This window comes from Cyanistes caeruleus, chromosome Z (genome assembly GCF_971803275.1).
Source record: "Cyanistes caeruleus chromosome Z, bCyaCae1.hap1.1, whole genome shotgun sequence".
Taxonomy (NCBI): Eukaryota; Metazoa; Chordata; class Aves; order Passeriformes; family Paridae; genus Cyanistes; species Cyanistes caeruleus.
Genome location: NC_141732.1, coordinates 73,650,824 through 73,661,989, shown reverse-complemented (window position 1 = coordinate 73,661,989; position 11,166 = coordinate 73,650,824). Strand labels below are relative to the sequence as shown.

Here is an 11,166-nt window from a genome sequence, read left to right as displayed (position 1 = left end):
CCTATTACTACCAAACCTTTTGTCCAAGTTCTACCTACACTTCTGTCAGGAAAATTCTTTATCATTTTGCAATCTAGATTGAGGCCCTTTTTGAATCCATCTGTGAGCTCAGCCTGTCCCATATGCCATCTGCATTCTGGATCCAGATAAGATAAAACACTTTGCACACGCTCCCTCCTGCAACTCACCTGCATTTGCTGCCATGATGCATATGCAAATATCAACACCTATGAGCACCTCCAAAACCTGTCAGATACATCTACTGGCTACCAACTTGTGTACTTGCTGTTCAGTCTTATCTCTTGGTAAAAGAAAACACTTCGACTTCAACTAGATTAGACAAAATGTAATTATGTTGCTACAAAAATTAGGCATTTCTCCACTCAGGAGCATAGAGCACACTTGTGTTGCTTTAGAGATTTTTCAGCTGGACACATGCATGATTGAACAGTTGCTCTGTATCAATTTACACAATCCTTGTGTAAATTTAAGAAAGAAATACGGAACATAAGGAAAAGTTCTTAACCACTGTTAAATGAATCAATTTATGTGGCACAAATGGTCAACAGTGAAGACAACTTGTTTAAAATTAAAGTCATTTACTTACCATTGGCAGTCTGGATTGAAGCATCTGGAGATCATCATAACCATAAATCTGCTTAAAGACAGATAAAAATACAACATCATTATAACACTTTTTTTCTGATGGTGATCAATTTGGGGCTTTGAACTGAGTTTGACTTAAGCCCAGTCTGTGTTAAAGGTCTACAGCCGTATGTCGCTTTGCGCTATCATTGGGCACTGTAGCACTTCAAGGAGAGTAGAACTGAAGTTAAAAAGGCTTGTCACTCTGATGTTGTTTCCTGGTGACAATGTCCTCTGAGGAGAGTTTGACTGTCCCATCTTCAATACAGTTTTCACAGACACATCATTCCTGAACTCATGAAAAATCTACCGGACATTCAGATTTAGGAGCAAGAACAACAGCCCTCTTTGCTGTAATCATTGCTTCAAAGATCATTAAGATTAAAGAGTTGATGATTTGACCACAACACAACCTCCTGGGTATCTCCTCACATTCAGTTTGATAGAGAAAAATCACTGATAAAAAACAGATAACCCAAAATACGTTGATGCTGGTCAGACATCAAAAAGCTATGTGTAGTCTTTCAAACCATGACAGACAGGACATGTGACACATACCAGTCACTGCCATATTAAATCCATTCCAGTACCACAAACCTAAAGAAACCAAAATTTATTCAAAGGGCCTAAAACCTGTTAACACTGAAAACCATAGCCACACCCATATTTAGCTTCAACAGCAGCCAGATCAGGTCTGTACCAAAAGCTCTGCAGTTTACAATCAACAGTAAGCCTCTACTGAACATATTTAAGATATTGTTTATCATATGGAACAAGAATTCCAGGTGTAACATGTGCCACCAGAAATGCCTTGGCATAGACAGTAGCAGGTCTGGAGGGCCCACTTGCGCCAAGGGCTAAGAAATCAAAGACAGAAACAATGAAACTGCTTACTGGGTAGGCAGGCAGAAGTCCTCCAGGTCCCACAATATACTGGTTATGCAACAAGGGTGGTACACCTTGGGGCAGGTTTGGGGGAGCTTTGCCTGTAGAATCAAAATACAGACACTTTAACAAGCCTTTAGAGAAGAAGAGGCTTCAGCATTGAGACAAGATAGCTCACAAGTTGTGGCAGCTGCACCATCTTAGATTATAAAGAGGAGACTTTGTGCCATTTGATGAATATGCTCAAAATAGCCTGAAGAGTTTAACCATGCCTCAAGGGAGGGAAAGCACAGGCGACTTAAGCCTGAAAACAGTCCTACCAGAGAATAGTGTGATTTTGTCATTTACTTGGTCGAAGAGGATTACAAGAATTACAGAAATTTCTCTTTTGCTCAGTCCTTTCCTGAAGGCAAATATAGATATCATTCTTAATCTGAGAGAGCAAATTCTCTTCTTTCATTTCCTGCTCTGTCAACACATTCCCTTTATCACTAGTAATAGACTGGAAAGCACTAAATGCTTGCAGCATGCTTTCTGTGGGTGACTTACTACAGCTAGGAATAGCAAAGAGAAGACTTAAACAGTTTCAGCTGCCTTCACGAAGCAGAACAGGACAAGAACAATGCACTCTGGTCAGCCCTAAGACACTTCCTTTACAAGCTATAGAAATGAGAAATACTTCTGTAACTAAGCCTGATCCTTAATAATACATCACTCACTTCTCTCTACAAGATTTTCTTTTAGCATTTCAGGATCATCAGAGAAGAAAGAGAATTTAGCAACACTTCCACTTCAGTGCAAGAAACCTCCCAGCCCTCTTTCTCCATGGACCCTCCTCCTGAAGTGCTATTTGCTGTGCAATGACCCAGACATTTTCCCTTCCTGTAGAAGTGGCAGTATGGGACGTGACATACGATAATGAGGACACTGCAGTATATTCTGATACTGCCAAATGAATTCAAGTCACAGAAAAGCCTGAAACTAAAGCTTATGTGAACTCACAGTCAAGAGCTGATCATAACCTGGAATACAAGCTGGGTGAATTTTCTAGTCCAAAACTTCCCAAGTTAGAACTGCTCTGTGTATTTATAAAGCTCTTTCAGGATGGAATGTGCTGTAAGAATGCCACATAACACCCTAACAAATATTTCAAATAAGTAAAACCAGGCGACTTTATTTCATAAGCCAGCAAATACAGCATGCTGGAAATGTCAGTGAAGAGTGTGGACTTCTTAGCGTTGTTATGGTGGGTGAGATGCTCAACTGACAGCCCTGCTGACTGAAATCCTCTGTCTATCCACGTGATCAGTCAATATTGCCAACCTGAAGACACTAAGGGAGCTGCCCGTGTGGTAGCAGCTGGTATAGACACACTGGTAACACTCAGGCCAAGGCTGTTTGTAGTGTTCATACTGCTTGCCATGCTGACAACCGAGGAGGTGGTGCTAGTGGCTGAGGTTGAAGCAGTTGAAAAGGTTGTTGAGGGCTGGAGCGAAGTCGTGTTCTCAATACTAGCGTGCTAGAAAAGGAGACAAAAATAATGAGGATCACAGAGCAAATAAACCACAGTGGAAGAAGCTGGGAAAAAGGGAAAATAAAAAAAAACCAACAACCAAAACTTTAAAAATAACAGCAGCACATGCAGAAGATATGCATTATCTATGTACCAAGAAAGCAACTAAGTTGCATGCTTGTGATGTTTTTGTGATTTAAAGAAAATTATTGTATGAGAGCTAAACTCAAATTTCTATACCATCACAAAATTATAATACAGTAACTCAAACATAACATATATCATTCCATCACCTGCATTTTGTCAGCTAACCTCCCCAGTGCTCTCCAGACTGCTAACAGTCCACATTCTGGAGACATTTCAGACTGCCACTTTGAAGCCTGTTTTTTGTTTTGTTTTTTTTATTTAATAAACTAATTGAAGCAATTTTTTTTTATTTCATCCCCCTCTAGGTGGCACAACTTCCCTCACAGATCTGTGACTGGCAAGTCTCTGTAATACCTATTCCTGATCCAGTACAAATCACAAGTGGTAATCACTTTTCCCCCACTAGAGGGCTGACATTCTTTCTTCCCTGAGCTAAGGCTCTTGTTTTGGTTCTTGGGTTACTGAGACACATCCAGCTTTAAGACACACTCCTAATTATGAGATAAATTGACTATGCCAAGCACTTATTTTACTAACAGGGCTTACCACATGTGATGTGCTTGAAGACAACACTGAGGCAGGAGAGAGGCTGCTCTGATGATTGGAAAGGGAGCTAGAAGGAAATTGCGAAGAATTAGTAAGATATTTTTTTCCTTTTTAACAAAAACAGATATGCAGTAAGACATTAGTTGAAGAATAAAAATTCTAGGTATGTGTGCACACCTTGAGTAACAGAACAGTTAAAGAAAAAAATACATGTAAGAGTGTGTGTATACACAGACATGAACACACAGGCATGTGTGTGTATGAATACAGACACCTTTACAGGCACTTTTCCCCTTAATTAGTATCCTACCAATTTTAATGATCAAAATTAAGTGCGGAGTCATTATTACTAACAAGAAACATCTAAAACACCATTCATTTTATTTTATTTATGTATTTATGTATTTTTCAATTTACTATATCTTCAGAAAAACTATAGCTGCTTCAGAAATCAAATAGCAATGACTCCATGACATATGAAGTCCAAAATTAAAACAAGACTCACACCCGCAGAAGCCCTGTTACTTATTCTTTCTCTGCTGCTGTTTATCGTGGTGGACAGGTTTTAAGTGCTTTGGTTTGACCCACTGTGGTGTTTCTCACATTTTGAGCTGCATAACATTAACTCAACCAATTAGAACTGCAGGGTATTTGCCAGATTCATCCAGAGATCTTCAAATGTTTCTCTGAAAGGTGACTGAAACTAGCACTTAAACATTTGAACTGACAAGTTATGCCTTATATTCAAGGTCAAGAATGTAAACTACTCTGTATAATATGCAATAAACTGAAACAAAACTGAACAAAGGTAATCAAAATTAAGTTATAAAACACGTTTGAGTTTGGTACTCAAAAAACCTCCTCCTTACTAAATAAGAATCAGGAGAGATCCTAACAACAAAATTAGTTTAGTGCTCTCTCTGGAAACAGACACAAGAAAAAACAGCAGTTTTCATATCAAAAGTGACAGCTGCATTACATGATCTAATTTAAGGGCAAACACTTCTGGTACCTCTTCAAGGAGTGGGCCCAGAATAAACTTTTGCAGTTCCATAGATTAACTTTCAAAACTGTCCCCCTTCTTCAGGAATCACAACAGTATCTCTTTAGGCAAGAAGGGAAAACACACGAGTTTTATACCACTCACTCGCCCACTCTTCCCAGCTCTTTTGATAAGCCTTAATTCACCATCTGACCTATGGCAGAGACACACACTACAGTCATCAGCTCTACCAAGTCAGATGGATTTCAAATTCAGGCATCCTGATGATGGATGAAATTTTGTATCTGTCAGCATCAACCCCCACCTGAAATTTATACAGCTTTTCAACAAATCAGTGTGGGGAAATGCGACCAATGTAAAGGGAATAGTTCTTGTTTGACATATTTACTATTTTATTCAACAAAAACGTACTAGAGTGTTAAACGAAAACAAACTATATCCTTGCTGTGAAACAGGAAAAAGACCCCCAATATCCCAAATCAGTTTCTTGTATTAACAAATACAGTACAAAGGTGAGTATAAAAAAATACAACACAATCAATACACTTTCAGGATGTCATTTTGATACTTTTTTCAGGTTTACCTAAAAACAGAGGCCAGACAAAATTAAGAGAATAAGAAGTGGTTATATTTATTGAAGGGCCTTCAAGTACATTAAGAGCAGATGAAGCCTCCCCAGAGGCTACACCTAAAAATGGATGACCAGTCATGAGTTTCCACACTTTCATAAGTGGAATATCCAAATATCCATTTGCATATTGGGGGTTAATCTTCCAGTCACAGCTTCAGGTAATGAAGTCATTTACCCCAGGTTTACTCCCCCCCAACTCACTTTGGTTTACATTTCTCAGGGGCTGAGACAGTGAAGGGAGCTTGATTCCCAGGCCTAGAGAGGAACGAGAATTGTGTCTTCACATTCTAAAATGTGAAGACAGAAGCTAACACTCTATAGAGAGTTTAGAATTATACACTAAAGAATTACAGGATTACAAATACATGAAAAATAAAAAAGCTAAAATCCTAAGGAATCAATCTGACTGAGGACATAATAGGCATTCAGAAAAAGAGAGACACAGTGCAAATGAGCTGAATTGTGCTAGATACACTTCCAGGAACATCCATCTGATATTCTGAAATATCTAAAGGAAGTATCTTAGAAAAAGAAAGCACACACAGTTTTCCTGTGAAATTATTTCTGGGTTTTAATTTTAACAAACAAATACAAATGAGACTACACGATTTCAAATTGGCCATGTAGTAAACTGTTAAAAAATTATTTCAAACATATGACACTGAACAAAAACAGCAGGCACAAAATAGGGAAAAATAAACTGGGGGAATCAATTTAGCTGATTTAGCTAGCACGATTGAAGTAAACCTCTTGAAATGCAAAGCTGTGTATGTATAATGAAAGCATGAGGGCAGAAGATGCTCTGCCATTAGGAGGCAGCCCAGAGCTCATACTTTGCAACCAAACATTCTGCTCTCTTCTGAATCTCTCTCCTAATTCTGGTTCATATCAGAAAAGGGACCCTTGGTCCCTGACAGCCCCATGTTGGAACCACCCTTACACCTGTCCTATCCCTAAAACTGACCCCCTCAGTTTATCACAACTCTACTGTACCTGCTCAGCTGGGAGAGTGAGCTGCTGGCCAGATCACTGGACTGAGGCAAGCTGGGTAATGCTGCCACATGCTGCGATGCTGAAGGCAGAAGAGAGGCCGTGGTGGATGCCACACTAGGCAGAGAACCAGCTGAAGGTAGTGAAGGAGAAGGCTCTGTCTTAGGTGCTGCAACTGAAGAAGTAGCTGCAACAAGTTAAAAAGAGGCACTCAAATGAAAATTCCAGCATGCTTTACATCTCAGCCCAGATGGCAGGAACACAGTAGCACTCTCCCCTTGGTTTGCAAAAATCTGACCATAAGAACTGGTAACCACATCAAGCAATTTGGCTATGAAGGAAAATTCAAACACAACAGAACTACCATTTTTTTGTCCCTTTAAGCGCCCTACTTATAATAAATTTACAGTTATCACTGCTACACACATAGTAAACTACCATCTTCAGCACATCACCTGCAACTATCTGGATTACTAATTTAGGCTTACAAGTCATTTTAAAATTCCTTGCTTTTGGTTCAGCAAACACAAGTCATTCCTGCCTTTTCAAGGCACTGTACAAATCTAGTTTCACCTACAGCTCTGTTTCTTCATTCCATCCCACACAGCACCTTTGGTGATCAAGACTGAGATTGCTGGAGTACAGGGGTAGATAACTTATCGTTTTGGTATATTCAGTCAAAAGTCTATCGCAGTAGAATGAAAAAATCTACAATGAAACACCAGAACTGAGCACAGCATTAAGCATTTTTTATGGCTAAGAAGCTGTCAAATATTGACTCACTTTACTCAGATAATAAAAAGTGTTAGGTTTTATCTTACACTTTCTAGGCTTCACAGATTAAAACTTGTTTATAGAATCACTATACTGTAATAAGATGCATAAAAATTCTACTGCCCAACATGATTCCCAGCTGTTTCACTTATTTCTTCTCCTACAAAAATAACAAAGAATTAGAGACACACACTCACCAATAAAACTTGGACAATAGTTGAGCCCTACCTTCTGCTGGGCCATGTTCCCACACCACAACAGGGACCACTACCCAGTGGATCATCACTAACTCGTAACATATGTGAAGACACTTTTAGACTGGTCACCAAACAAAAATCAAATACACACTTGGAAGTTATATATTAGAGTTTATTCACTTTGATTTCCTACTTAAATGACCAAAGTCAGGTTGTTGGTTTGCAATGCAAACAGCAATCGAGAGGTCCTAGCTCTGGTAATAAGTATGACCTCTTAGAGAAGAAAATCCAAGTGACAAACATGGTTATGAAGGCAGCAACTATATCACCTAATAACTCCTGGTGAAACTCACATAAAACAGGAGTAAATAGTATTTAAAACTCCTGACATAAGAGCAGGATTTTCATCTTGAAGTAAAAGTAGATGTCCTCAACTGGGACAAAAATCACCATCTTAAGATCCCCTACAAGATGCCTGAATGCAATGTGCAAGACAAAGAAAACCAGGAGACAAGTAGGATGGTCAGAAGTAAAACACATCAGCCATACTTTGAATTAAGGATTTAGAAAGCTCAAGACGTGGGTATTAAAGAAGAACAGCAAAGAAGAGAGATTAACAACTAAGAACGCTATAGCACATACAAGAAGGGAAAAAGTACTTACAAAAGTTAAGACAAATTCAAAATAATTTGGATGAATAAAATAGACTCAATGGAAGAAGAAAACAGAAATGCTCTCAAAGGAGAACTGGCACAGGAAAAGAGACTAATAAATCTATTACAGAATACCAAAGTATTAGGAATTCTCAGATTTTTATTTTCTGTAGAAAAAAGGTTCTGCAGTGAATTTTATAAACTGTTTATTAACCCTGTAACAGTTTTCATGGTGAAAAGCTGTCTTTGTATAGGTCCATCTTTTACATAGTAACTCTTGGAGCGCATACACTCCTGCTCCTTTAAATTCAACTTTGCACTGTCCCACTAATGGCCTAGCTGAAGAGATGTTTAAGAGGAGGTTAGATCTAAAATTGAGGTGTTGGAAGATATTAAGATATTAATTCACCCCACCTGTGCCTGAAAACTTCCACAGAGCAGCACAAAGATCAGAAAAGTGAATACTACAATTATTTTAACTCCCAAGTAGAGAACTGCAGCCCTGCTACAGGTCCATGCAACATTGGAAGCAGGCCAAGATGAAGTAACTAACACATTTACCAGAGTTAATACTGGGGTATTGTTTGCAAGGTATCAAGAAACTCAGAAGAGGGAACATGTCCCTCACCTTTATTCCCCACAGGCTTCTAAGAGGGCAGAGACAGAACTTTATCTAGTGAGAGGTACACTCAAAGAATGTGACTTTGTTTCATTTGTTTCATAAATACTATTTGCAGCTTCCCAACTCAGAACTCAAAGAACTGCTAAAAAATTACATATTTATTTTTAATTTTGCATTTTTGTTTTATATTAAATGATTTTTGGCAGGTAAATTCAAAAGGAGAACCAGCAGCAAAGCAGCTTCCCTAACTCTAAGGGCTGTTTAGGTTTGTAGATTTAATAGACCTGCTGTCATATTTCAATTGTAGTCAAGAAGCAAGCAGCATTTTATGCAAACACAAATAAAGTCAAATGGTCAGCCATAAATTAGCCATGAAGAACAATATAAAATCTTAAACCCAATGTCACTGCTACGCTTGTGTGCACAGAAAGAAGCAAAGAATGAACAGAAAGTTCTGTGCTCAACCAAGCTTTGAAAACTTACTGTCAAGTGTTGCCTGTGTCCTAACACCACTGTGCCCATTCTGTAAACAAAGAAGAAATTAATTAAAAAAATCATCTTAGAGGTATATTAAATGCTGAGACTGAATCACACATCGAACATGCTTCATGCAAATTCTATATTCATACTAAATTGAACAAGGCAGAAAATTAAATTTTTACTGCCTATGAAAGAACTACATCATAAAGTTGTCTCAAGTGCAAGGTGTCCTGAATATAGAGAAACCCATATATTTCCCATAATACACCCATCAGCAGCAGACCTTCCCATGTACTGTATATAACATAAACTTCAGGTTCACACCAATATGAAAGAAGGAATTGCATTAACATATAGGAAATGGTTGTGCTTTTGATCTAATGTAACTCACAATTTTAACTATCCAAGTTACACAGAGACGCCAATTTTTTTCCATTGAAAGATAAGACTTGAGAAGCACCAGATGTTTTTTGGATAACGCTGGAGTACAGAAGTGGATAGTCTATGCTTGATCCTCACCAGTACATACGAGCTAGTACAGAAGACAAGTGTGACTGAGCCAACACATAACAAAGGCCAGAAGTAAATAAACTTACAAACTCTCACAAGTTCCTAAAACATTTAATAAACTCAGTTTTTTTACAACAAACCTACATTCCATATACAAAGAGAGCAGGTGTGTCTGAATTGCCCAAGAGATTTCTTGTCCTATATTAGACCTCTCCTTATGCTTATTAAAATAACACATGAAACTAATTCCCACTAGTGTTTAAATACAACAGAAAAGTAATGCTGAAGGGGCCAAAAAAATTTGGGATCCATTTGCTAGGTGCCATATAAATTAATTATTAATAAATAATATACCTTTGTATAGAAACTGTCAAGTTATGGCAAAATACCATAACTAATATTTACATACAGAGACAGTTCCTTAGCTTCAGGGAAGGAAATCCAAGTAGAATTTTTAAGTATTTTTCAAGTTTGGGTTTTTTTTTTTTATTTTTTAAAGTATTTTTAAGTATTTCTAAAAAAGGTCAAAAGACAATTTAATAAGTCAAAACCTATAAAAGCAGAGGCTCTTATATCCCAAATACAGTGTTACCAAAAATGACTACACATCAGGAAAAGCAAAAACAAGTAAGAGGGTGGGCTTGGCAATCAAAATACCACTTGTCTTGCTTAAAGGATTAATGTATCAGGGGAATACAAACCTAACACTGGTAAGAATATTCCCCCTTTTCACGGTCCTGTTTCTGTAATGAACTCACCGTAACTGCAACAGGGGCTGGTTCAGACGGAGCCATGGAGCTTTGGTACGCTATCCTGCTATGCACAGAAGTCTGGTCATAGGAGGAAGTTGTTATGGGGCTAGTGCTCTGGGATGAGCAGGTCAGACTGGAAGAGCTGATGGCAGAGGTTGTGTAGGTGGAGTCCTGTATTGTATTGGATTTTGGCAAAGAGGTATTCAAAGGATCACTGGAAAAAAAGATTTATCATCTGGTAAGTATTTCAAATATCTTAATGAAAACATCAGCTCCTATGTGGCTATCTAGAACTACCTTAAACACACAGAAAAATCTACACTATATATATATTAGAAAATCTAAGAATGCAAAATAAAATTCTAATATTGTTTTGGTCCTCACTAATCACTGCTTCAAAACATCAGTGGCACTAAGCACCATTCACCTTCCTCATTCCAGCCCAACCAAGACACAAATTAACACACAAGCACTTTTAATGTTATTTCTACCTTTTCCAAGGGTAAATTAATGATCATAATCTTTCTTTTTTAAACAAGCTGAATTGCTCAAGTCTGGTATTTGATGAATAACCACAATAGGATTCTTTTACAATTGAATTCTAATGTAACAGAATGAATTATGCAAAGAGCTAAAAATTACTTTAAAATATGCAGGAATGTTTTATTTTCCGATTAGTTTAAATATCATGTATAAACTAAAAGTTATGTGAAAGTTCACTTTTATTAATATTTCTGAATTAACTTCAGGAAGCTTTTTAATGATGCTGATTTTTCAATGAGTAAGGAATTAAAAATGGTTTACTGGTACACTGGCAT

At 37.7% G+C, this 11,166-nt stretch overlaps 1 protein-coding gene across 50 annotated transcripts in view; it reads right to left on the bottom strand.

The window, feature by feature from the left end:
- Positions 1-11,166, bottom strand: part of UBAP2 (ubiquitin associated protein 2) — a 126,184-nt gene that overhangs the window by 53,846 nt on the left and 61,172 nt on the right. For 17 of the 50 annotated variants that reach the window (XM_086869473.1, XM_086869476.1, XM_086869495.1 and 14 more), the window contains 8 exons: positions 10,355-10,562; positions 9,090-9,129; positions 6,364-6,547; positions 5,572-5,625; positions 3,737-3,803; positions 2,854-3,049; positions 1,540-1,631; positions 608-658 (listed from right to left, as the gene is read on the bottom strand). In XM_086869473.1, the coding sequence (XP_086725599.1) occupies positions 608-658; positions 1,540-1,631; positions 2,854-3,049; positions 3,737-3,803; positions 5,572-5,625; positions 6,364-6,547; positions 9,090-9,129; positions 10,355-10,562 (892 nt within the window). The remainder of the gene's footprint in view (positions 1-607; positions 659-1,539; positions 1,632-2,853; positions 3,050-3,736; positions 3,804-5,571; positions 5,626-6,363; positions 6,548-9,089; positions 9,130-10,354; positions 10,563-11,166) is intronic. The other 33 variants (XM_086869490.1, XM_086869485.1, XM_086869510.1 and 30 more) reach the window with 3 other exon arrangements.